At 34.2% G+C, this 25,935-nt stretch overlaps 7 protein-coding genes across 7 annotated transcripts; 3 read left to right on the plus strand and 4 right to left on the minus strand.

Annotated features, from left to right (window-relative positions):
- Positions 1-885: 885 nt before the first annotated feature.
- Positions 886-3,142, plus strand: PHYBLDRAFT_185164 (hypothetical protein; the record flags this gene model as incomplete). The annotated part of the gene is made up of 10 exons (XM_018439039.1): positions 886-1,002; positions 1,114-1,155; positions 1,231-1,516; positions 1,601-1,657; positions 1,786-1,855; positions 1,968-2,226; positions 2,314-2,355; positions 2,483-2,590; positions 2,694-2,929; positions 3,023-3,142. Exons 1-10 carry the CDS (start codon positions 924-926, stop codon positions 3,140-3,142), a joined length of 1,299 nt encoding a protein of 432 aa, XP_018296336.1. The 5' UTR covers positions 886-923.
- Positions 3,143-3,588: 446 nt separating this feature from the next.
- On the minus strand, positions 3,589-6,087 carry PHYBLDRAFT_179514 (hypothetical protein). The gene is made up of 9 exons (XM_018438157.1): positions 6,013-6,087; positions 5,801-5,929; positions 5,613-5,645; positions 4,884-5,516; positions 4,646-4,791; positions 4,343-4,559; positions 4,127-4,219; positions 3,868-3,984; positions 3,589-3,760 (listed from the first exon to the last, which is right to left on the minus strand). Exons 1-9 carry the CDS (start codon positions 6,040-6,042, stop codon positions 3,728-3,730), a joined length of 1,431 nt encoding a protein of 476 aa, XP_018296337.1. The 5' UTR covers positions 6,043-6,087; the 3' UTR covers positions 3,589-3,727.
- Positions 6,088-8,392: 2,305 nt separating this feature from the next.
- On the plus strand, positions 8,393-11,107 carry PHYBLDRAFT_179515 (hypothetical protein). The gene is made up of 10 exons (XM_018438158.1): positions 8,393-8,545; positions 8,630-8,662; positions 8,795-8,859; positions 8,951-9,149; positions 9,412-9,536; positions 9,704-9,826; positions 9,940-10,129; positions 10,234-10,408; positions 10,484-10,623; positions 10,743-11,107. Exons 1-10 carry the CDS (start codon positions 8,525-8,527, stop codon positions 10,803-10,805), a joined length of 1,134 nt encoding a protein of 377 aa, XP_018296338.1. The 5' UTR covers positions 8,393-8,524; the 3' UTR covers positions 10,806-11,107.
- A 2,056-nt stretch (positions 11,108-13,163) lies between these two features.
- Positions 13,164-15,344, minus strand: PHYBLDRAFT_163418 (hypothetical protein; the record flags this gene model as incomplete). The annotated part of the gene is made up of 4 exons (XM_018434796.1): positions 13,164-13,837; positions 14,165-14,279; positions 14,332-14,763; positions 14,943-15,344. The coding sequence occupies 4 exons, from the start codon at positions 15,342-15,344 to the stop codon at positions 13,164-13,166; spliced, it is 1,623 nt and encodes a 540-aa protein (XP_018296339.1).
- Positions 15,345-16,668: 1,324 nt separating this feature from the next.
- Positions 16,669-18,496, plus strand: PHYBLDRAFT_1063 (glycosyltransferase family 4 protein; the record flags this gene model as incomplete). Its single annotated transcript, XM_018427940.1, has 6 exons — positions 16,669-16,804; positions 16,870-16,929; positions 17,035-17,247; positions 17,404-17,530; positions 17,599-17,864; positions 17,958-18,496. Coding segments are annotated over 6 exons (1,341 nt in total), but the record flags the coding sequence as incomplete, so codon positions are not given.
- A 3,424-nt stretch (positions 18,497-21,920) lies between these two features.
- Positions 21,921-23,304, minus strand: PHYBLDRAFT_24413 (hypothetical protein; the record flags this gene model as incomplete). Its single annotated transcript, XM_018439843.1, has 3 exons — positions 21,921-22,172; positions 22,277-22,621; positions 22,702-23,304. 3 exons carry the CDS (start codon positions 23,302-23,304, stop codon positions 21,921-21,923), a joined length of 1,200 nt encoding a protein of 399 aa, XP_018296341.1.
- A 601-nt stretch (positions 23,305-23,905) lies between these two features.
- PHYBLDRAFT_69758 (hypothetical protein) lies at positions 23,906-25,544 on the minus strand (the record flags this gene model as incomplete). Its single annotated transcript, XM_018442160.1, has 5 exons — positions 23,906-23,928; positions 24,447-24,768; positions 24,883-25,251; positions 25,318-25,436; positions 25,502-25,544. 5 exons carry the CDS (start codon positions 25,542-25,544, stop codon positions 23,906-23,908), a joined length of 876 nt encoding a protein of 291 aa, XP_018296342.1.
- Positions 25,545-25,935: the final 391 nt, after the last annotated feature.

The raw sequence follows: 25,935 nt of genomic DNA on the forward strand, positions 1-25,935 counted from the left end.
CGTAGCGACAGTTTGATTTTGCCTAAATTATTGACTGCGATGAGTATGCAAAAAAAAGTTTAAATGCTTAAATGTTGTAGACTTGGCCGAAATTTAGAATTTTTTTAGTAGTAGTAGTAGTAGTAGTAGTAGGTATACCATTAATTGTTAAATAAAAGATATTTAATCTGCATAAGTGCTGGCTATATTAAAGTCAAAAATTACAGAAAGTCTGACTTAATAATATCGTACCCAAAAGTGTTCAAAGTATTTTTCACAGAATAGCTTATTTTCGTTCTCTTTTTTTTCTTACAATATTTATTATTGTTGGATGCTGACTAAAGTATTACTGCATTGAAATGTCAAGCACCAAATAAAAATAAAAAGAAACTTGGTGAAACGCTCTAATTCGTGAAAGCAAATTGAAAAATCTGTTGGCTGAGGCGATTTATACCATGATATAAAATATTTATGTGAGAACCAACAACCTTATAACAGAACCATAGGCTCTAATTAGGCACAGCTTATTTTCTGTAGAAATATAGATGTAAATATGAATTTATATTCATATAACGACCTTAGCCACACACATGGCTTTGGTGAATAGGCACAGGAATACAAAGAAGAAGAAGAAAAATCATCTAAGCAGCACAGCCTGTTCTGCAAATATATTTGAATTAAATGGCTGGGCTTAACCAACCATTATCCCATGGTTACACGTAAATGTGTTTTATATTGATAGATAAATGTACAAATATGTATATATTTATATTTATATAAGTATGAAGCTGATTTTTTCTCTTGGATAGATTAAATGTCGTACAGATTTTGTAGCTATATATATATATATATATATGCATACATACATTTTAACATTGGATTCCTTTGATAATTATCTTTTTGACTACCTATTCTCTTTTCATTTTCATTTTATATAACTCTCTATGTACAAACCAATTCTGGGATTGATCTGCCTTGCCCTTGCTGGAACTGTTCAGGCAATTGAATCTCGATATGGACAAGGTAAATTTATTGTTTCTTATGCGTTTAAAACAAAACGATGATATGTATATATATATATATATATGTGCTGTTGTACTCAAAAGAATTCTGTCTTCTATTTGCTTTATTAAGGGTGTGCTTACATTAAACACAGCAGAGAGATATATTGCTTTGGTAAAACAAAAGTTAAACCATATAGAGTCAATAGTATTGTTTCTTGTTTTCCAAGTATATTAAATGTGTTTGTAGGTGGAGAGCCATTCTCTAGTGCTTCCAATGATATGCCAGTATTTAGTCTAGACATCACAGACAAAGGCACGATGGATCTAAAGACTTTAGAGTGGAAAACTATTCCAAAGGCTTCAGGCGATGTGGCTCCGCAAGCTGCATCCAAGTTCATGTTTTCTCCCACAGGAGACGATGACTCAATTTACATAGAAGGTGGAAAGGTCTGCCCTGGATGCCCTCCCAACTATGGCTACACTTACTCAACATCAAAAAAATTGTGGAAGCAAATGAATAACTATAAACCCATGTAAGAAACTAATGTATATATTGATATATTTAAAATCTTGACGTCTCAAACATTCAATATATGTATATATATTTTTCTATATAGAGTTACAACTCCAGCAGTGTATGCCAATGGTGCAATCTGGTCCTTTGGTGGTGTAACGTAAGGGCTGATGAATTGAAAATGAATGAAAGAACGAAAAAAAGAAAAACTTTAGTATAACAAGAGAAAAGAAACAAGAAGAACATATAGTAATTTAAGCGGAATTCTCATTTTTATATATATATTAGAGACTCGCAAATAGGCTTACCTCAAAAGATTACTACTCTATACAATATAGCAGTAAAAATTAACACCACGGTAATTTTTATATATACATTTTTAGTTTTGTTTTACTTGATGGCTTTGCAAATAGGCTACTCATTTTTTTTAAAAAAAAAACTCTAATACAATTCAATATTATATTTTGTAGACATGGAACCAGGGCTATTACACTTCCGAAACCAGCACTTATCCTCAAGCCACATGGGACTCATCTATGGTCTACTCTCCATTAGATAATTTACTTATAGTTATTGGAGGTTACGAATATTTGGAAAAGTCTGTGCTTGTAAAGATGGACGATATCATTGCAATTGATATAGGGGAGAAAAAGTACAGCAAACTGACCGGTACCACTTCGCTCAGTGGATCACTACCAGAATCTAGACACGGCCACACTGCAATCATGGGTAACAAAAAATTAAAGAATCAAAATAATGCTAGTAATGGCAGTTAAACTCATCAAATTCTCTTGCTTCTTATTATTTTGTCTATAGACCCCACAAATAAATTTGTTGTTATGTTTGGTGGCTGTGATAGTAAGTAATAATATCTCTATAGCCAACCATATCAGAATGAGCAAAAAAAAATCGATGAGGCTTGAATTTGAAAACTTGCAAAAAAAAATTAATATCTAATTCCATTCTTCTTTAATATCATTATTAGGTAATATGGTTGGAATGAATGATATATGGCTGTACAATATTGAGTCCAGAACTTGGGAGAAGAAGAATACATACGGTACCCCACCAAGCAAAAGATGCCGCCATTCTGGTAAGAGGCTCTATACTTTTGTCCTATCTAAAAAAACAAATAAATAAAAAACACAGGTTTGATTGTATTTATTAACGGTATATGTATGTACTTGGTCGATCAGTTGTGGTAGTTGAGAATTACATGATCGTGTTATTTGGAGAATACTTGGGATATGCCACTGACGATATTGCCATGGCTCTGGACCTAAACACCTGGACATGGACATCCCAGCCTGTATTTGGATCCCAAACCAACAAGGTTGAAAAACGCGGGGTTGAAGAAGCCACAACCACAGTCGAGTCTTCCGGTCTTTCAACAAAGGCTACTACTGGTGTCATTGTCAGTGTCATATTTGTGGTAAGTATCTAATTAAAACAAACAAGAAGTTTATTTGTAATTGATTCAATCGCATTAATCATAGATTATTGCTAATTTGCTTTAAAAAAAAAGGTTCTTGTTATTATTGGGTTTATGGTATTCTGTTTCATGAGAAAGCGAAACGATAGCCGTAGACGCCTGCAGTTCGCCCAGATGGCCGATCAGAATACATATGTAGCCTTGGAAAAATAACAACATCAGACCGTAATGACAATCATAGGCATCTCTTGATATTTGCAGACATATATTATATTCATTATACACAATACACTACTTTATAATATAATGTACTATCTCTCTTTCTCTCTGGGTATGTTTAATCACCATCAGGTCTAACTGTTGAAGTGGTGTATTTGATCCAAGCCGAATAGAATAACTTGTCTATATTGTAATCTAGAGTACCATAGTGGTGAATGCAGTAGACCAAAACAGTAGTAATGATAACAACAATATAAGACACCAGTTACTCATCTTCTATTTTGCTTTGTTGTCTGTTTCGTAAATTTTGAGCTTAACCTTCTTTACTCCAGACAAACAATTGATCATTTATGTTTGCTGAGCCACAAAGGCGCACATACAAACTGGTATCAAATATGTTGTCTATTTTAAAGTAATATATTTGCCTTTTTTTTTTATTTGTCTTGTAGTGAATACAATAGTAATGATTTATATATTCGATAATTTTTGCAAATAATCAGCTAAACTTTGGATATTTTATATGTATGTATATATATATATATATGTGTGTGTGTGTGTGTGTGTATGTATAGTATTGATTTACTTCTTCTTTGCTGCTGCCTTTGCCCGTAACTAGATATTTGAAGATCCAAAATAAGAAAAAGAAAAGAAAAAGATGGCTTGTGAGATTTACAAGCTAGAAATATACCATACACACAAAAGAAGAGTACAATACTTACACGTTCAAGAAGTGCACTTGCTCTGTCCTTCACCGTTCCTACTGGTGTTTGTTTTGGACCTTGTGCTGCGAGTGTTGCCTCTTTCCTTTGTTCCTGTTTTTCCAGAACAGCACGAACCTAATTCGCAATTATTATTATTATTTTTAGTAAGTATTAAGCAATAATGTTTAGTTCTTTCTTTCTTTTTCCTCTTCCTATCTATGTATTTATATGACTATGGGAATTATATTTGTGTGGTTGTGGGTGTATCTGTACTCACACTTGCGGGCAAATTTGCTCTTTCCAACCACTTATCCTTATTAACTATGGTGTCAATCTTTGGTAATTCGGCTTCAGGTACAGAAACATCAGACTTATAATTGAAAAAAATATTTATAAAATAATATATATTAAAATCAACAAAAACATGCAAGTAAAATAAGCAGATATATATATATATATCTTTTATAATAAAAACAGAGATTATTAGATTTACCTTTGGGCTTGCGCCAAAAAACAACTTGATCTTAGAAGCAAGGATTTCTTTACGATCTTGAAGACTCTTTCCTGAAAGAGGGGGGATCCATGTACTTCCGAATTCCAAAAGGTAAGCCTCGATTGTTCTTCCTAGTTCACGAAGTGCCTTTGCCTGAATAGTGTAGAGCTCGGGGGCAAGATATATGAGCTTTGCAATGTGAGACAATGAAATATTCCTAACAAGAAAATATATATATAGGTAAGATATTCAATTGATTAACAATGCACTTCTTTATTTTCTTTGCTTTTCTCGTTTACATACTTTCTTGTCGAATTGCACAGCGATTGTTGAATTTTGTGAAAGATTACAGGTTGGTTTTGTGCAGCATGGAAGGTCAATTTAATATCCAATGCATCACGTAATCTTGTAAGCGTTAGTTTCTCGTCCTCGATACGATTGTCTGTGTTCTATAGGTACAATATAATATAGAAATGTCAGTAAGTATGTAATATAAAAGAATAGTAATATCGATAGTAATAATAATCGTGAACATACTTACAATGGTTGTGGTTTGATTGATTGCCATAATCGATTCCTGTTGATCCTGGGCTTTTACAGCGTCTGAATTGTTGTCTAAAATGGGGATTTGTACATTCAAAGGTATTTCTTTTTCAATTGGTGATGACAGTGATGCCGAGATGATGGTTTGAGGCTCGACGAATGTGGCTTCTACACGTTCTTTGATTTCAGGTGCTTTAACACTGGTGTCTTCAATAGAACTGGATGCTTTTTGCTGTTCTTCCTCTTCCTCTTCTTCTTTTTCTACTACTGCTACTACTGTGTATGTTTCGATGGAGGCATTATTTTCTGTTTGCAAGATTTCGATTGGTTCCTCAATGTTTTCGTTTACGTGCTGTTTCTTGGCTCTCTTGGTTGTGTTAAGTAATGTCTGTTGTGCCAATGCGTTCTTTCGTGGCAAGATATTAACTGATTTTCCAACAGCCTTGTTGGTTGCTTCTGTTTCGATATTGTTCTTGTTTCTGTTGGTCGTTGGTGTTGGTGTAGGCGTCTTTTCCTGTGGGTTGATGATATCAAAGAGGGTCTTTTGTTCTGGAGTAGCAGCTCTAGAAGCCAAACGTCCACTTTTTCGTCGTGGTAATTCAATGCCGGTGTTGTTGGTGGGCAAAAAAGACTATTGATTATTATTATTATTATTATTTATCAATTGGTTTGTATTGTATATGATTATAACGATTCTTATAAAAGATTCATTCAAATTGAATTTTACCATTGGAATCTGTCTTGTCTGGTCAGAAACATTCTAATGAGTGGTTATAAGAAAAGAAAATAACAATAATAATCATTTTAATGTATTATTTCTTTATTTCTTTATTTCTTTCTTCGTTTTTGGTGTTTATTGTTATTGTTGTTGGGTATTGGTGTTGTTCGAATATATATATATATATAATTGCTTACGGATTCATGTTTTTGTTCTTCTGGATTTTTCACTGTAATGTCGACAATTTTCTTGTTGTCAGAAACCTGTTGATGGAAAGCCACCCGTTGCTTTTGGGATAGATCTTGTGGGATCCCCAATGCACGTTTCTAGACAAACATTCAAGAAGAAGAAAAATAATTTTAAATGAGTGCATCATTAACATAATGTAATAAAGTTTTATGTTATTTACTTGGACTGGATAAGAAATTCGTGATTGCATTTTAAAGAAAGAAATAAAGAAAGAAAAAAGTAAAAGGAGAACAAAAGAAACAAAGAGCTTGAAGCTTGTACAAATTAAATAAAATTCCAACACATATATATTTTTATTTTTATTTATATATATATATAATCTGTATATAAAATTATTATTAATTTTTTTTTTATTTTTATTTATTTTTATTTTTTATATAGTTAAGACTCAAGCGACAAGTACTTTCCTTTGCATTCTGTACATTCAATTACAAGACCAAAATTTCATTATCGTTTTTTTTATATATATAAAAATCATCCTATAATTTCAAATCAACAGTTAATCTATATTTCTCTACTGTTCAAAAGTGAAGGGAAATTTCACTACATTATACTGTAGCCTTTTCTCGTTTCATTTTATTTTTCGACAGCTAAAAATGAGAATTGGATAGAATACCCTTTCAATTCAAGAGAAGTTAAACCCCACAGTCACGTATTTTGTAATAAAATAAACAAAAAAAATAAAGGTACATCAGGCCAAAATCAATTTCTTATATTTCATCAAGTAAAAAAGAAAGATAAGAACATAAAATAAGGAAAGCGAAAAAAATCAGTTTGTCCCTCATTACTATTGCCATTACCTATATCATGGCAATGAAAAAAAAAAGCAAACAAAAAAATTAAGAATAAATTGATAGTAAAATATAATTTATCTGGTAATACGTAACAAGCTCTTTGGCATCATCGACCCTGCTCAAAGCTCACTTTTATCTTGATCTCTATTTACTTTTTAATTCATGTCTTATAAGAAATACTTATACATATAAGCAAGTCTTAATTGGGTGAAAATTTTAAAAAGAAAAAAGAAATCACAACTATTAAGTTTTTTTTTTTTTTTCTTTTTTCTTTTTCGCTAATACTTGTTTAAAACTCCTAAGAGTATACAAATTTCGGAGACTAGTAAATTATGTCTATATTTTTTTCTATTGGTTATTAAACAATATTTTTTCACTCCTAATGTCGTATTTTAAAAAATATATTTTTTGTTACTTCGGTGGTAATAGCGTAAATTTAAAAAAATGTATACCAAACAGCACAAGATTCTATAAACTTTAAATGTAAACACAGATAGTGCTTACAGATGTCAGTTATTTAAAATAAATAAAATATTTGGATTTGTTTGTTATTTAAAGGGGTACTCAAACGGATTCAACGTAGAATTTTAAGGGTTTAAAAATTATTCGATTTTAAAAATTCTACGTAGAATCCGTCTGAGTACCCTTTCAAAATGAAAATAAAAAATTAAAAAAGAATTTGAACTTTTTTTTTATGCTTTCTGTTTTATTGAAAATCCAGTAAAAAGTCTTTTGATGATTTGTTTTGTATTCTTCAAGTCAAATATAATCTTCTTGTTCTTGTTCTTCTATATTATACCGCACAATATATATATATATATATATTTATATACGTATGTATGTGAAGTAATGGATTCTACAAGCAAAGTAGGCGTTCACCTAGTATCGTTTATGGGATTTTTGTACCAAAGGTATTACAAAATCACACGTTGTGCGACCATTTTTGAATATGTATATTTTTATAATTCATGTGGGTCTCATATGTACAATACAAGTAATACGTACAAACGCACCTTTTGATATATCTATAGTATCACTACTACTATTTTTCAAAACCAAAAAACCAAAATAAATAGCCCCCTTTTCTCAACAAAAAAAAGTTTAATTTATTTAAACATTATTGAGACAACATTATGCTTCAAACCACAAATTACAAATCTACAGTAAATAAAGACTTTGCTTTCTTAACAAACCATGAACAAGAGGGTACATATTACTAAATTTTAACATATAAACTGATCGGTTTTAACCATCATATTCTTCTTTTAAATTATTAAAGAAGTACATTGTGTCCAGTACTTCTTGGTGATCAAATGTGACGTAGCAAATATATATAAAGGGAAAGTGAGTATTGAATCAATGATTGTCAATAATTAACCACTTGCCCTGTCTCCCCCTCCCTCCTCCTACCTTCTTCCTCTTATTCTCCCACTTCTCTTCTTTACCTATACTTTCTGCTTTTGCTTTTTTTTCTGTACATTTATCTATTTTTTCTTCATTTGGTTTCTTCAGTTCACCAAAACTTTTGACCAAATCACAATTAGGATTTTTTCTTAATTTATTTTTATATAAATTTATACATATGTTTTTTTTTATGTGCCGCTTTGCTTTTCTTCTTTCTCCCTCCACTTTGAGCCCCCCTCGTTCCTTTTTTTATATTTTTTTTATTTTTTTTTAAACTTCCAAACCCCACTTCTTCCTACTCCTACTTCTACTCCTCCTCCTCTTCTTCTTTATTTTATTTTTGTTCTCTTGTTAATCTGAGGCGATTATTTTCTTTATTTTTATTATTATTGTTATTCGTCCTCTTCTTTCAATAGCACATTAAAATATATATATATATAAAAGTGTATATATATATATATATATAAATAAAATATGAATTCTGAGTTTGATGATGTATGTCTAAAGAAGTGCAAATGAGCAAAAAGGATGTGTTTTTTTTTTCTTAACTTCTTTTTTTATTTTCTTCTTTCATCTTAGGTATTGACCAACCAACCTGTCGTTATTGACAATGTATGTCTTCATCTTTTACAAATCCTGCTTCATCAATACACCAAAATACACCAAAATACATCAATCCAAACAAGCTCATTCAACATTCCATCTAAACCAAACATCTGTCTATTATTACTATGAATTCAATAGGGATCTGGTGTAATCAAGGCAGGCTTTGCCGGTGAGGAGCAACCAAAGTGTTTTTTCCCGTCTTTGTAAGGTACAACTAGACAATAAAGGCCCCTATTATTCAAACTCTGTCCCGCCTATGTTTCTATCTGTCTTTTATATATATAATATTTACAGCGTCGGACACCCGAAACATGTTCGTATCATGGCAGGTGCTGTCGAAGGTGACACATTCATTGGTCGCAAAGCTCAGGAACTACGCGGTCTGTTGAAGATCAAGTACCCTATTGAACACGGCATTGTGACAGACTGGGAAGATATGGAAAGCATTTGGCAATATATCTACACCGACGAACTCAAGACGTTATCTGAAGAGGTATATAATTATGTTTTTTCTTTCTTTATAGAAAGAGAGAGAGAGAGAAAGGATTGCAGATTTTAGATTTAGATTGAAAAGAAAAAGGCAACTACAAGAAGAAGAAGAAGAAGAAGAAGAAGAAGATAATGATGACGATAAAGAGAATATACTATATTATAGTATAGCATAATCAATCACTTGAATTGACTTGACTTGGATTTGGAATATGTGATTTGTGCTTTTTATTATTATTATTATTGACACGATCAAAATCCATCAGCATCCTGTTTTATTGACAGAAGCTCCCCTGAATCCCCGTGCAAACCGAGACACGGCTGCTCAGATATTCTTTGATACTTTCAACGTGCCAGCTCTTTTTACATCCATTCAGGCAGTGCTGAGTTTGTACGGTCTTTACTTTTTAATATTTATATGCGTGTGTGTATGTGGGACGAATTCAGGACAGGTCAATTATCACCTATACACATGCACACACGTATACATATACACATACAGAAATATAGAGAGATAGGCATCTTATGCTAATTAACATCATTACAATTTTACATTAGGTACTCTTCTGGACGTACAACTGGTATCGTGCTTGATTCTGGTGACGGTGTTACTCATGCCGTACCTGTTTACGAGGGATTTGCTATTCCCCATGCTATCAGACGTATCGACATTGCAGGAAGGTATGTATTCGGCATATATATATATATATAAAGATTCATAGAATAGAGAGAGAGAGAATGAAAGGAAAAAGGTTTCGTATCAAACACTAACCTTCTCTGTGCCCTTTGTAAAGAGATGTGACAGAATACCTTCAATTGCTGTTGCGTAAATCAGGTTACAACTTCCACACCACTGCAGAGAAGGAAGTTGTGCGAATCATTAAAGAAAAGACATGTTATATTGCACTTAATCCAGTCAAGGAAGAGAAGGAGACCAGTGGAAAGATGGATGATTTCCAATTGCCAGACGGTAACATTATTAAAGTGAGTGAACCATAAACAATGATTAGTTTTTCTTTTCTTTTAGTACATAATTAATTAATTAACTAATTAATCAATTGATTGATTTTTTTGGCTGGCTGTTTAAGTTGGGTGCTGAAAGATTCAGAGCCCCAGAGATTCTTTTCCAGCCAGAGTTGATTGGTGAGGAATACCCAGGTATCCACCAAGTGATTGTGGATTGTATTAGCCGTGCCGATCTGGATCTGAGAAAGTCTTTGTACTCTAATGTTGTTCTTTCTGGTGGATCTACCTTGTGCAAAGGTACTTTGATATATATATATATATAAAGACGATGGAAAGCAAAGTACTAACGATTTATTTTTTTGTATATCATAGGCTTTGGTGAGAGGTTGCTGTCTGAGATCAAGCGACTTGCACTCAAGGACAGTAAGATCAAGATTTATGCTCCTCCTGAGCGCAAATACTCTACTTGGATTGGTGGTTCCATTCTTGCTTCCCTCAGTACTTTTAAAAAGGTAAGCAAGATGACTTATCTGTTTAATGAACTTTTTTTTTTTTACTTGAAAATGTTGTGATTTCAAATTGACCAACTCATTTTCGATTCTATTCTATTCTATTCTATTTATTTGCTTAGATGTGGGTGTCTGCAGAAGAATACCAAGAAGACCCAGATATCATTCACAAAAAGACTTTTTAGAAACCTTTATTCCCAGCTTTTTTTTTCTAGCTCATAACTTCCTCTCTTATTCACCAACCAAATCACCACACCTTTTTTTTCCCCCAAATCCTTTCTCCCCTTTTTTTTCACTTCTTTATCTTTCTTCTTCTATCTTCTTTTTTTTGAAAGTCTTTTTTTTTTATTATTTTTATTTTATCTTTAAAAAGAAAAACCAGAAAAAAAACACTTCTTGACTTTACTCTTCTTGTCTTTTATCTTATTTATTATATTTTATGAGAGAGAAAAAACATACGAAAAAATAAAAGAAGGAGAAGAAAAGGAACAGAGAAAGTATTCAAAAAACAAAATAATATATATATATATATATATATATACATGTGTGTAGTAGTAGTAGTAGTAGTAGTAGTAGTAGTATATGTAGTGGTAATTAAAAGTCTCTTTAAGAAGAATATTATATTTTATACATGGTTGTCATGGTGTGTTTTATTTTATTTTTCTATTTTTTTCATAAGATACATATGTCATACTTTGCCTTTTTTTTCTTGCTCTTATCGATCATTCAAATAGGTTAGACCGAGTTTATAATTATCATTTGGTTTAAGGTTTATATACAAAAATTCCATTGAAATCATAAAGTTCTATAAAGAACCTGGGGTTGGGACATGGACTTGAAGTTTGATTGGAATTGATTGGATAGAACTAGAGTGGGGAACGCGATGACTTGACCTTTCTTTATTATGGAATGTATACTGTGTACATCCAAACATACAGACATAAAGGTATAAACGTGCTATTTGTAAACCATACTATACGTCTTTTAGGATTTTCCAATTCTAATTCTAATTCTAATTTTATTTTTTTTGGGTTCCAGGCTTCTTGTGGTATTGTTTTATATATTTATTTGCAAAAATATAGACAGCCAAAAAGTAATTTGAATCTCTTTTGATCATTATTTTAGTACAAATTGTCGTTTTTTTAGCTATTAATATTAACGGATAATTGTTTTTGTGCATATATTAAAAGGTAAGAATTGAAAACAAAAGAGTAAATATGATTCTTTACTGTATAATATTATAGGCTCCATTCTAATGAATTAATTAATTAGTTGATTAATTGTTATATAAATAAATGACGATTATTCTAATGATAGTTTGGGTTGCAATGGTTATGATAGTGGCGGTGATGGTGGTACTTTTTGATGGCTTACATGGCTTACTTTTTTATATATTATTTTCGGAGAGGGAATCTCGATCAATTACACAACCTTGTTTGAAAGGTAATTAAAGCAATAAACTGAATATTGTTATATAGATACTTGACATAAAGATGTCTAGATGTCCAAGGTATACTGAAGTGTATATTCTATATATATATCTAAATAAATCAAGAGAGAGAACTAGATAGATAGATAGATAGATAGATAGATAGATAGATAGCCAGATAGCCAGATAGCCAGATAGAATGGGTCCCATGAAGAGCGCCAAAAAATAATAATAAGAATCATAGAATACATACAAGAAAAGAAAGGATATTATTATTATTATTTTTACCCAGATTGACTGGTGTGGTTCGATTTGATGGCAAAGATAAGGAAAACCACATTCAAATTTTTCTATTTATTGATATCTCTCTCTCTCTCTCTCTGTGTGTGTGTGTGTGTGAAATGGAGTCCATTGATTCTTTTACTAAAATCCTATTTTATTTTATTTTATTTTAAAAATATTAATTTTTAATATTAACATTAATAAAAAAAACCGTAATATGTACGATAATTATGGTTATAGTTCTATCTCCATGTAACTGTAACTGTAATTATACTTGTGGTTTCAATTGATTGATTTATATTTGGTTCTTTTTGGTACATACATAAATAGATAAATGGATAGAATGAAGAGGTGAAATATGGCTGTAGACCAATAGATGGTATTTGTGGTGATTATAACAATGTTGTATAGAATATAACAATATAACGATAAAACTACAAGCATTAAATAAGAATAAGAATAATAACAATACTGAGAATATACATATATAAATTCTCCTTCTTAAAACAACGAGCTCTAAAACAAATATCTCTCTCTCACACACACACAGAGAGAGAGTGAGAGAAATAGTGTAGCTAGGTAGTGAGTGTATCTGAGCTCATTTTTTGTTTGTTTGTGTTTTGTGTTTTGTGTTTGTGCTTTTCTTCTTAAGAGATAGTAACAAATCAAACAAAATGGTTAGAACAAAAAAAATCGGTTAAGATTTCTTTTTCTGATTTGATTTGTGGTCGTAGCCATGGTTATGGTTGCTGTGGTGATAGTGGCCGCGGTGATGGTAGAAATGATGGAAATGATGGTAGTTATGGTGATGATGGTTGTGGGAAAAAAGGTGCTAAGATGCATTGTACCCTTCCACAAACTGGTAAATGTCGGACACAGTATCGTTTCTTCTCCTTTCTTCTTCTTTCATCTTTCCTTCCAAGCAAGACATGGAAGACATCCTACGCATCCTGCTGGGATTATTGAGCTGGTAATAGAGGCAATTGTTGATATTGTTATGGTAGAGGTGATGTTGATGAAGATGATGAGGATCTTGCTGGAGTAGAATATTATCATTACTATAATCAACATTGTTCTTCTTTTTCTTGTCGCTGCTATTGCTGTCAATATCAATATTTTTACTGCTGTTATTAATCATAATATTGGTTGGCATTTGTTGGCGGTCATAAAATATAGAGTCCAGGTCAAGTAAGGGTTTACGTGCCCAGCACATGTGGTAGTTTTCATATGTCTTGTGGGCCCTCATCTCGTTCATCATCGTAGTCACTCTAGACTCATACTCTTCGCTCGAAATAGAGAGGGCCGTGCGTACAAGGCGTTTGACGGCCCGAAAGTCTTCCTCGACTGCTTCGTACGTCATGTCTGCCACAGTCCTACCCCATCCCACTCCGACCGAGACTATCTCGTGGTGGATGTCTGTCATGTCGCCTGGTCGTTCGATATACTGGCAGAGATATCGACTCCAAAAGGAGTTGATGCCGTGCAACCGCTCCATGCCTTTGGTAACTGGAACCAGATTATATCAAATTAAATTAAATTAAATTAAATTATAATACATAATATATTATTATCATCGTCATCATAATCATTATCATTAATATTAGTATTAGTATTAGTATTAGTATTAAATGATATTCATTAAAGACATGTATTAATATATAAATGCATATGGAAACAAGTCGTTGATTGATTGGTAGTTGAATAGATGAGTAAGATAGTTAGATCGATAAAGAAAGAAAGAAATATTAAAATAAAAAAAAAGGAAGGTGTGGGGAGGGGGCACGTATAAGATGTGGAGAAGATGATTCGATTAGCACAAAGGCGACAACTTACGTGATCCCAGAAAGGCTTCAGTGACAGGGCCCGCATTGTGGAGTATGGGGTCCAATTCTCGAAACTCAACATAGCCGCCTGGTTTGAGAACTCGCCGAATCTCCTTGACGATCGTCTTGATAGACAGACGTTAATATGAATAGATTGCTGTTGTTGAGTTTACTTACAGTCCAGTCTGGTCTAGAGAAGCAAGCATAGACCAATTGCATGTGAACATAGTCAAAATACTCGCTTGGGTAAGGGAGACCTTTTGGATCCAGAACATCGGCCTTGATAAAAGATACGTTCGGAGGCTTGATGGTAAGAGGGTACATAGTGTCGGTGATGTCGACTCCGTGGACTTCGGCGTCAGGAAAGTCGACAGCCATCTCCATTGCCCAGGTTCCTGTACCGCATGCAATGTCAAGCACCCGGGGCGGGACCGACTGGCGCACCCACGTGTTTCTGATGGAAGACTGTGTAGATTGAGAGGTTGCCGATGTAGCCCAAGATACGCGGTTGATTGATGAGGAGTCCCAAGAAGTCAGGGCTGTACGAGACAGTAGGTTTTTGACCGGAGCCGAGAAATTGCCATCAAAACACTGTTTCAATAAAAAGTGCTAAAATAAATAAATAAACATATATCAATGATTGGATATTAGTATTAAAATTTCTTATGATATCTTTTAATAACAATATAATATACAATTTTTTTTTTCCTTGCATGCTTTATTGTGTGTATTTTTTATATATACATTATTTATATATATTATATAATCATTTGTATTTTAAAACTCACCATTTGTATCAAACGATCTTGTTCCTGTTCATCGATAGGGTATTGGTACTTGGAGTCTCTGTGGTGACTATATCGTCTGTTACCATCAGAAATACTCTGAGATTGTGATTGATCCAATTCTATCAGACTTGAGCTAGATTGCGAGTTCTTTTTGCTATGTTTTTCGCCTTTCTTGGTTTTCTTGTTGTTGGTCTGATCTTTTGGTTTGGGACGAAAGGTGCGGTGTATACGAGCTTTTGCAGCACCGAACTTGGAGAGAAAAGGCTTTTGGTGTGGTTGTAGCTCTGCTGGTAGGCTTGTGGCTCTTTTGGTACCAGAATTGGTTTCTCTAGGAGGGTAGAATCTTGTGTCGGTCTGTGTCTTGTTCAGTGCCTGTACATGGTGCGATGCAATGTTACCCATGTTGATCAACTAAATTTTTTTTATTTAAAGAAAAATAATATAAAATAAAGAGGGCCATATGAAATAGTGTAGAACCCACTTCGGAATTACAAAAGCAATAATAAAAAAAAAACGCAAGATTAAAATTAACAAAGAAAAGAAAAGAAAAAAATTTGTACACCCTAAAAATGGATTATTATTTTTTCTTACACACAAAAACCAAAATAATCCAAATATGAAAAAATAGAAAAAAAAAAAAAGAAAGCAGAATTCATGCGACGGAGAATTAAAAAAGAAGAATTATTTTTATTTTTTTATATAAAAAGGTCTGGGTTATTTTATTTTACATATTTTTTTTTAGTTTTATTGTGGCTTTCATTACTTCACTTTAATTCACTTTATTATACTACACTTCTTTATCAAATAGTCAACAGTAACCTTAAACCAAGAAATTAAAAAAAATGCCACCAAATCCTGATCATGTCCCTTGTGCTCCTCCTGCAAGACGCTTCTCCATTGCACACATCCCTCAGCCTGTCTATCTTGGTGTAGATATTGAAATCAGCGATGATAATACATCCCAGTATTCTATCTCGGTCCATGATGGTTCCTACACGACCGACTTTTATACTGGTCAGCTTCTGAAGCACGACGAGGATGCCACCAGAGAAGAGTGTACCGTCGATGCTCTGGCAAGACTACGCGAGATCGTCTTGGCTTTCTCTACCACCCAGCACTACAAGGTCCAGATCATTGCCTGCTCAAAGCGTCTGGCCGATGCATCGCTCCAGGTTGACATCAACAAGGAAACCGCAATGAGCAGCTTCTGGAAGGAACTTGATGCCATCCCATTCTGTGTCAAGACACACGGAGAAACCTCTGATGAACGAGCCAGTTCAGCTGTTCGTAAATCAGTTATGTGGTAAAGTTATATTGATCTCTTTATCTCTTTGTGTGTGTATGTGTTATGGGTGTCTGGATACCATTTGTACCATTTGCACTAGCTGTAATGTGTGTCTATCAGACTATAACTATAAATGGTTTAATGTCAATTCGATATCTAAAGATTATCCTTTTCTCTCTCTCTCTGCAGGCTGAGTCCTCAGTACCCAGGAAATATCCCTCGAGTATCCGTTGGTTTCAAGCATGAGGTATATATCTTTCTGACTGTTTCAATTTGACTATTTGTTTGCTTTTTTTTTTTTACTCATTACTGCTATTCGTATTACTATTTTCTTTTCTGTGCTATAGGTTGAAGGTAATAAAGAATGATAAGAAGCTTAAAAGAATTATGATTATTAAAAGAAGCCTCGTGTTTTACTTAGTTGACTTTGATAACATTATTCATCTGGTCGACTTGTTCGATTACAAGCAGACTGTTTGTGCAGAGACTTGGAGAGTCTGGGAAGAGATTTCATCCGAGTTCAAGGAAAGAAACCTCCGGGTTAGCTACTTTAACTCAACCCCGCAGGGTGGTGGAGGTAATTATTTAATTTATGAAAATCTTACATATTAATCTTTTGGTATATCTCTTCTTTTTCTTTAGTTGCCCTCATGCGTCATGCCTTGCTGCGGTTCCTTCATCTCAATGGCATCAAGGTGCACTGTAAGTAAAACCTGATTGCAACCATTTTTTGAGATAGAAAGAGTGGGAGATAATTTTTGTAAGATATGATTGGCTAATAATCAATGAAAATATATATATATTTAGGGTATGTCTCGCGTCCCAAGCCTGAAGTATTTGATATCACAAAGCGCAAATTCCACAATGTCCTACAAGGTGTAGCACATCCTGATGTTTGCTTGACCGAGGAAGAGAAGCAAATCTTCACTGATTGGTCTGACGACAATGCAAACCGATTCTGGGTTGACAACAAGGGTCCCATCTTAAACTCAGATGTAATTGTGATTGATGACCCACAGTGTAAGTAAAAATTGTTTTTTTTTTAAAAAAGTTAAATTTCCCACACTAAATACTGTAATCACTGCTACTGCTACTGCTATTGTCACTGCTACTGTCACTGTCACTGTCACTGGCATTATTCATTAATATTTAATTAATAATGATTTTTCTTAATAGTGTCAGGTATCATCCCTCACATCAAAAAGCATGCTCCTAATGTTCGTATCATCTTCCGCTCGCACATCGAAATGCGCGCTGATTTGATTCGCGAATACCCAGAAGGCCCTCAGGCAGAGACCTGGAAGTAAGTTCCATTACACTTTATATCTATTTGCATTTATTGATTTCCTTTTTTTTATTTTTATTTTATAGCTTCCTCTGGAACTTTATCCAGCATGCTGATCTGTTTGTCTCTCACCCAATCAAGAACTTTGTTCCTGATGTCGTGCCCCGCCGAAACGTTGTTCAGCTACCTGCCTGCACAGATCCTCTCGATGGTCTCAACAAACCACTCAATGGCTGGTGTATGGCCTACTACCGCGGTGTCTTTAACCGTGTGTGTGTAGATCAGGGTGCCATGGAAGTCAACTGGCACAGACCATACATTGTCCAGGTAGCTCGTTTCGATCCTTCAAAAGGTAAAAGAATCATATAAGCATATACAAGTACTAGATCAAGTATATAATGAAAGAAATATGAGCTAATTTTTTTTCATCAATAATGATAAAAAGGTATTCCTGATGTTTTGGAGTCTTATCGTCTCTTGCGTGAGCGAATGGAAGCAGAAGGCTGGGAAGAATACACCATTCCTCAGTTGGTTATCTGCGGCCACGGCAGTATCGATGACCCTGACGGTACCATCATTTACGAACAGACTCATGAGGTTACCCAGAACGCATCGTTTGCCAATATCACCGAAGACATCATCGTTGCCCGCTTGCCTCCTTCGGACCAGCTTCTGGATATGATTATGAGCGGTGCGCACGTGGCCCTCCAGCTCTCTCACCGAGAAGGCTTCGAGGTCAAGGTCACCGAGGCCCTGGCCAAGGGCGTACCTGTGGTTGCCTACAAAGCCGGCGGTATTCCTCTACAGATCAAGGAGGAAGAGACTGGCTTCTTGGTCCCAATTGGTGACGTGGTTGGCGTGGCCGAAATCCTGTTCAAGCTCTTCTCGGACAGCGAGCTCCACGAACGTATCAGCACAGCCGCCAAGGAAAACCTGACCGAAGAGTACTTTACAGTCTGGAACGCCATGTCCTGGCTCCACATGTTCAATGAAATCTCACGTATTCCCGGTCCTAGTGAGGGACTTTTGGACGAAGAAGCCACCTTTGAGCGTAACTCTGGCACCCTTGGTAATGAAGTCAGAGTGTGCGACACTTGGAAGGAGAAATACAATTATAACCCATAAGTTATTCTTCCTTAATCTCTCTATCACTTATCTGCTTTTATCTATCTCTTATATTCTTATTTCTTTTATTCTTATTTTTACTTGTTTTTGTTTCCCTAAATGAATAAATTACACACACTATATATATTATATTATATTATATTTTATTGTATTGTATTGTATTGTATTGTATTGTATTGTATTTTACTGTACTGTACAAATAACGTATAAAATAAAATAAATTGTTGCTTGTGAATATCATACATCTTTTATCCGTTCTACCTATTCTATTCTATTCTAGTCTATTGGTCTATCTATTTATATTATACACATATAAAAGAGGTCAAGAAAAATAGTATAAATGTTTGAATAATATTTTATTTATTTATATATTATTTGTGACGTGAACTGGCAAATGCAAGATAAGAAGACTGACTGGACGATTGCTGGGCCAGAGATTGGAGTAAAGTTGGTTGTCTTGTAGTGGAAATGCTCAAGGTATCCTATACAAACACACACATATATATATATATAATATACACATATCATTATTACTATGTACACACACACACACAACAGAAATTTCAAAATTTCACTTATTGTTCTTATTACTTCTTCTGATGGTTGGGATCGTCTTTTCTTGGCACTTTCTTTTAACTTTTCCCATCTTTCTCGGTATTTATTAACAAGAGCCTGCTGTTTTTCATTTTGCAACCGTAGTTGCCGGTTCTCTTCTTCGAGTTCTTTTAGTCTCATTGCTTCAGGAGAGGAAAGCGATTGAGTCGTGCATAGAGAAGATAGATTTGGGGACAAGGCACTACCTGTGTCCGAGGAAGTTCCTCCGCCAACCCCACTACCACTACTACTACCAGCAAGAGTACCAGTAGCCGTAGCAGTAGAAGTGGCAGTAAAAGGAACAGTGTTGTTGGATGGTCGAATGTAGCTACTGCCGTATGTACTTGCGAATCCACTTCCTGCCCCAAAGGCAGCAGAAGACCGCATTGTTGAGTCATGGTTCAGCATAATCCGTTTAGCCTGTTTCTGTACATCGTTGCGGAATTGAAGGATACTGCTCTTTAACATATTACTCTCTTCAGTAGTCTAAAACACAATACACATAGACAAGCCATTTAGCCTCTTGGTTTCTTTCTTTTTTTTTTCTTTAAGCAGATATAGAATAACATAAACTTTTTTTTATTACCTTTTCCAACGTACGGATCTTTCTTGTTAGCTGTTCAACCTTGAGCTTCAACTGCTCATTTTCTTCTTTTTCTTTGGACATTACACTAACAATCCCAATTTTCCATCCCGTCCATTTTCATATATATAAAATCAATCAATTACTTTCGTTTTTTTTTAATTGACATGGCTTACCTCTTTCTGTCCAAAGAACTTCCTGTTCCTCCTCTTCTCCTTCCTCTTCCTTTCCCGTCCTTTGTTCCTCCTTCTTGGTCTTCTTCATTTTTATTACCAGTACTGTCTTTATTATTACTACTATCATATTCATCATAATCACCATAGTATTCCTCTTGTTCATTCCGTTCCTCTTGCTCTTCTTGTTCTCGCCGATTTCGATTTCGATATTGATTTTCTTCTCTTTCTCGTTTATCAAAAAATATCCGGGTATTTTCCATATTTGCGTGGTCAGGTACGACAAAGTAAGATTCCAACATTGCAGATATCTCTTGCTTTCCCTGTTGATTCTCTTCTTGTTGCAGCTCCACTTCTGTTCTTGTTGGTGTCGGCTTGTCATTCTCACTGAGTGGAGCCGATGCGAATGCAACCGGATTGGATAGTTTTTCTACTAGTGTTTCAACCACTTCCCAGAATTTGTTGAAAGGATCTGAATCATCTTCGTCATCCTTTTATTATTATTTATCACACACACATACACACAGAGAGAGAGAGATAATCAGTACTTAATATTACAAGTTTTTTTTTTTTAGTGATTCCATATGTATCCCTCCTTTTTTCTCTTTCTCTCTCCTTGTTGTTGTTTAATGTGTCCATATTTATACATATAATAGTTACCGTATCATTTGATAGTAGGGCGTACGAATCACCAATGGCACCAGTAGAAACACTATTATTCTGGTTTGGATCAAACCTTCTGTTGGTATCTGGGAGAGCATTCCGAAGTCCGTTCATGTTCATGTCTCTCATGGTCGTGTAGCCTGCAGTACTGGTCACACTTTGAATGACAGGTCCTTTGTCCTTTGCCTGTAGTACTCTGAGCTGTCTGCGCTGAATGTCTTGAGCTTTTTGTCGATGAGCATTTGTCAAGAGAGAAAGGGCCTTGGATGCCTACGAACAACAACAAATAATGTATTTAATTTTTAAGAAAAATAAATAAATAAATATCATATACACATATATACATATATTACTATCGTCTTGGTCGAATATTAATAATAAAAAATATATTATTACTAGTATTGCTATTCATTTACCACTGTGTCTTGTGCATACTCAATTGCCTTTTGAAATTGCTCTAGTAAAGTCAATGACCAGAAAGTAAATAAAATAAAACTGTTTCTCTTTTATGTTAAGAATCTAACTAGGATGAGGATTGATGAGGTTAATTTTCTCACCTGCAGCATGCAAATGTGCTTGGGCTGCTTTTACCCAATCACCTCTTTCTTCATAATCTTCGGCATCATTAACAAAGGCATGACCCTAATGATAATTATGATGTACATATTTTAGATGGAAAGAGAAAGAGAGAGGAGCTTTTTTTTTTCTTCTTCAAAAGTAATAATGATAATGGCAACGTTGTATAATTTTTTTTTTAAAAAAAAAAGTTTATACTTGCAGCATTAGCAGGAGATTCTGAAATCATAGTATTTAATAAAGCACAAAAAAGAGATAGACTAAAGAGATAGAGTAAGAGATTAAAGATGCTGTGCGAATGCTTATAAAAATATAATATATAATATATATATATATATATAACGGACTCTGAATGTGTTTTAGGTGGTTAATTCATGCACTTTGTTTTTCTTTCTTTCTTGCTTTAAATTCTGTGTTCCTTGCGTGGGATATCTGACTGACTGACTGACTGATTGTGTCTGTGTCTGTACAAATATAACTTGTATGAATTTATATAACTTTCTTTAAAGAAAGAGAGGAAGAAGGATAATGTCTACAATGATTTATTATTAATATTTTTTTAAAAAAAAAAGGTACTTGAAAGAAATAAAGCAGTGAAGGAAGGAATAGTAATAAAAAAATAAAAAGAAAGAAAAGAAGTGTCAAGAGCTAAAGAAACCCACTTTCTTCTCCTTTCTTTGTTTTGGTTTCAATTCTAGGCAAGTAGATAGACTGATGATAAGCCAAGGACAGACATGATGCCCACCCAGCCAGCTTTGATAGATGTGGCGCTGCTTGACTCATCAAACGAACTGCTTCCATTTTTGCCTGGCATACCCGACTTTGGTTTACTGACAGCCGACTTGCAAACATATGCATTTCCTTTGATTACTTCACTCTTTAATTTACTAATTCCATCGCATGAGAAGTGAGAGCTGGATGTCTGAACATTAAGGCCACCACGAACCTATATATATATATATATATATAGAGAGAGAGATAAGGAATATTAGATATAATTTATATATATATGTGTGTGTATATACACAAGGACAGAAAAGGAGCACTTACATCCATTAGACCTGGTAATATTACTTCATCAAATGTACCGGTGATATCAAGAGTACCATCGACTTCTTCCAGTTTAGGGAATGCATCCACAGATGTCAGATGATTGTTGTTGCCTAGAGACAAGGCACCGCCCAAGTGAGTCAACTCAGGCATTGAAAGAGTAGAGAGCTGACTATTGTCTGTGATTGTCAAAGTGCCCTCGATTCCGGCAACTTTTGGTAATGAGAGGGTGGAGAATGAATTGGATATAAAGAATATATCACCACTGATTTTTTCCAGGTTGTCAAACGCAACGTTTGCCACGTTACGGAAAGATCCTTCATTCATGTTAATAAGAGATGAGAGCTAACCAAGACATACATTTAGATAATCAGGTAAGTAAAATGAAAAAGAACATAAGAAATATATAGACAATATTCTCTTACGTCTAAGATGAGAGCAGGCGAATTTGCAGCCATGGTAACACTGCCTGTCAGCTGGGTCATATTTCCAAAAGACAGACTCTTGAGATAGATATTATTCGAAATCACCAATTCACCCACTGCTGGCATCTTGAGACCATCGATCCGTGTCACGGTTGTGTCGGTAACACTGAAGCGCTCAGCACTTCCCAGACCGGCAGGGAATGCGAGGGAGTTCAAGGCCGGATGAACAGAGACCTCAAACACACGCACGCTTGCCAACTGGCGCATATCTATTGAGGCCAGCAGCTTGTTGTTCGACAGCGAAAGCCGGCCATTCACACTCTGCAGAACTGGCATTGTGAGGCGCAGGAGTCCATTATTTCCACTGAAGATCAGATCACCTTCCACAGATTCAACCCCGTTCAGAGTCAAGTCGGCTGCACCCGAGTTGTCGACAACAATGTTTCCACTGTATACTTTGCACCCACGAATAGAGTCCAGCTCGGATTGGGAACTTGCCTTAAGTTCTCCTGCACAGCCGGCTTGTACGGATACAGACAAAGAGAGCAAAATTGCACTGACGATGCTGAAGCTCTTGGCAAAGGAAGTCTTTACAAAAACCATAAAAGTCAATTAAAAGTATATATGGGAAGTAAGATGAGGCTTAATTATAACAATAGTATTGCTTTTTTCTTTTTTTAAAAAAAAGGAAGAAAGAGATAGAAATGAAATTAACGGTTTACAAATCATTTCTCTCGCTTTATTACCACTACAATTACTGGTACTGGTACTGGTACGATTACTGGTACTATTGCTATCAATATCAAAATAGGTGAATGAAACAGGTCGATACTAAAATACAAACATTTGTAAAGGGCATTTCTTTTCTTTTCTTTTTGTTCGCTTTGGATTGAGATCGTCCATTTTTGCATATTATTGGCTAAATTGGCCTACAAGAATGATATTTAGAAATCTTCCTTTTAAATAATAAATTATTGAAACAAACACACATATACACACACAAAGATGCATGTATATTTTTATTTCTTTAATTTTACAGCTAGAATAATGTATAACTACAATATATAGAAAAAGTGCACTGATAAACCCAACAAAGTATCTATTAATTATAAGCTATTACCTTACAGTAATTGAAATAATAGTAATAATTGAACAAAATTTCCCAGATAAATGTGAATAACTCGATGAAATTAAAATTTTCTCTTCAGATAGCATAATCTGTCCTCACTGGAAGTGTACATTACACACACACATACATTTCATTATCTGTTAATAGGCAGGAGAAGAAGGAAGAGGCTTATTACTGTTATATATATATAATAATAAGCGCGCATAGATAAAGCTCTTCTTCTCCTTCATTTTTGTCTAGGAGAATAAGAAAGACATCAAATAAACAATTAGGAACATTTATAAAAGTACATTTGGTTTTAAAACATAGGCTGTTTTTGGAAGATTAACAAAATCATAAAAGTGTGTGTAGTGATAATTTTGCACAATAAAAGCTCTTGCTTGTAATGAAAAAAAATATGATATATTAATCTTTGAATACAAACTGGCGAGCACAGATAGATAACCTCAACAAACATACAAACAAACAAAACAAAAACCAACGACCAAGAAAGTACTTTTTGACCATTCAATAAAGGAAGAAAGATAAGAAGAAGAGAAATTCTACAGTTTCTATATTTTTGTATCTTTTCTTTAATATTTGGCATAGACCCCTAGATATTCATTTTCACTCTTACTTTTTATTTTGGGTATTAAACCAATATACTCTTGGTGTAGAATATTCTGCCTTCCACAACTTATATGAAAGTATATCTTATTAATGAGATACTCAAAGTTTGGTCTTTTGGCAGGCACAGTTTTGTGAGGATGTGGTTCAGATATCTTGTTACAATCAATTCCATTAGGGCCACTCGATAGCATTTTTCTCTTCTCAAGATCTACACCATGATCGTCTTGATAATCTGGCACTGTTCTCGACTGTTTATCAATAAGAGCACTGAGCTTATTGGACATGTCAATGATTTGATTTGAAAGAGTATCTGTCATCGATCCATTTGCCTAATTTTATTTGTAATATTAATACTATTGTAAGAAAGAAGACAATACTGCTAATCCTAATAAAAGATCCTTTTAAATATATGCTGATGGACTTTCAGTGTCACAATTACCTACATCTTTTGATTTGATCCTGTCTCCCAAAGACATAAACCCTGGCTCTTTCCGGGCCCCTTGGGTAAATACAATATTGGATTCAGAACTGCACCTTTTGATGTTTTTAGGTTTCTTTTGGATGGCAAAGTCAAACAAAGTGTAGTTCCTCAGTAGTCTCTTTAAATCCTTCAACTCGGATGCGAGTCTCTCGTAGTGGGATTTAAAAGTCATGATATTACATCGATAATTACCTACACTAATGATGTATTTCGCAACTGCATCGGTCAATAGTTCAGTATTCTTTTCAGATGTGGATAATTCAAGCTGTGATTCTTGTATTCGAAACAGCATATCTTGCTTGTCTTTTATACTTTCATAGTCAAATGGAGGCTAAACAAAAAAAATGTCGACGTTGGAATTTTGTCGCAAAACCTCTTTAAAAAATATATAAATTACCTCTTTTTCATCCTCTTTGGCTAATTCAACCCCATTCAAAATATTGTGCCTTCTTGATTTTACATGATCGAGATTTCTTTGAATGATACTGATTTCACTTTCACTCTTTCGGCTTTTTTCTTTTTCAAGTTCAAGTTCAAGGTTTATATTCAGATGGTTTATGTGGACCTAAGGTTAGTTGTACCAGAACCAAACGTAAATTGAATTGATCTAACAATTTCTATCATTATTGGTAAAAGGTGTAAGGCAGAAGAAATGAAGATATATATATATATACAGACCCATATTAGTACTGAATAAAAATTTAAGATTCCGCCAAATCAAGGCATCAACTTCTTTAACATTCTTACACTAGTTTGTCTATATTCACTTAACACCCCATGTTTGAAAACATATATATACTAAGATATGGCTCTTAAAAAAATAAAAAATAAATTTATTAAAAAAATTAATAATGTGTTGACCCTCCACGAGCCTTCTTCATCTCATGTAAGCGATTAGGCATTGACATGCAATGTGTCTTGCAAACGTCAGCCGGAATATTCTTCCATTCTATATGAATAGCCCTCTCCAGCTCATTAAGATTTTTTGGAGAGGGGACTCTGGCCTTCACTTTTC

The sequence above is a fragment of the Phycomyces blakesleeanus genome (assembly GCF_001638985.1).
Source record: "Phycomyces blakesleeanus NRRL 1555(-) unplaced genomic scaffold PHYBLscaffold_3, whole genome shotgun sequence".
In the NCBI taxonomy this organism is placed as follows: domain Eukaryota; kingdom Fungi; phylum Mucoromycota; class Mucoromycetes; order Mucorales; family Phycomycetaceae; genus Phycomyces; species Phycomyces blakesleeanus.

Bases quoted from the DNA above. Each gene is read 5' to 3' on its own strand.
- PHYBLDRAFT_179514 (XM_018438157.1), bottom strand. From the start codon at position 6,042: ATGCAATCACGAATTTCTTATCCAGTCCAA. The intron at 4,792-4,883 runs GTAAGTATGTTC...TTGTACCTATAG, and splicing joins TCAATCAAACCACAACCATT to AACACAGACAATCGTATCGA. The intron at 4,220-4,342 runs GTAAATCTAATA...TTCAATTATAAG, and splicing joins TTTTTGGCGCAAGCCCAAAG to TCTGATGTTTCTGTACCTGA.
- PHYBLDRAFT_179515 (XM_018438158.1), top strand. From the start codon at position 8,525: ATGAATTCTGAGTTTGATGAT. The intron at 9,150-9,411 runs GTATATAATTAT...AAAATCCATCAG, and splicing joins TCAAGACGTTATCTGAAGAG to CATCCTGTTTTATTGACAGA. The intron at 10,409-10,483 runs GTACTTTGATAT...TGTATATCATAG, and splicing joins TGGATCTACCTTGTGCAAAG to GCTTTGGTGAGAGGTTGCTG.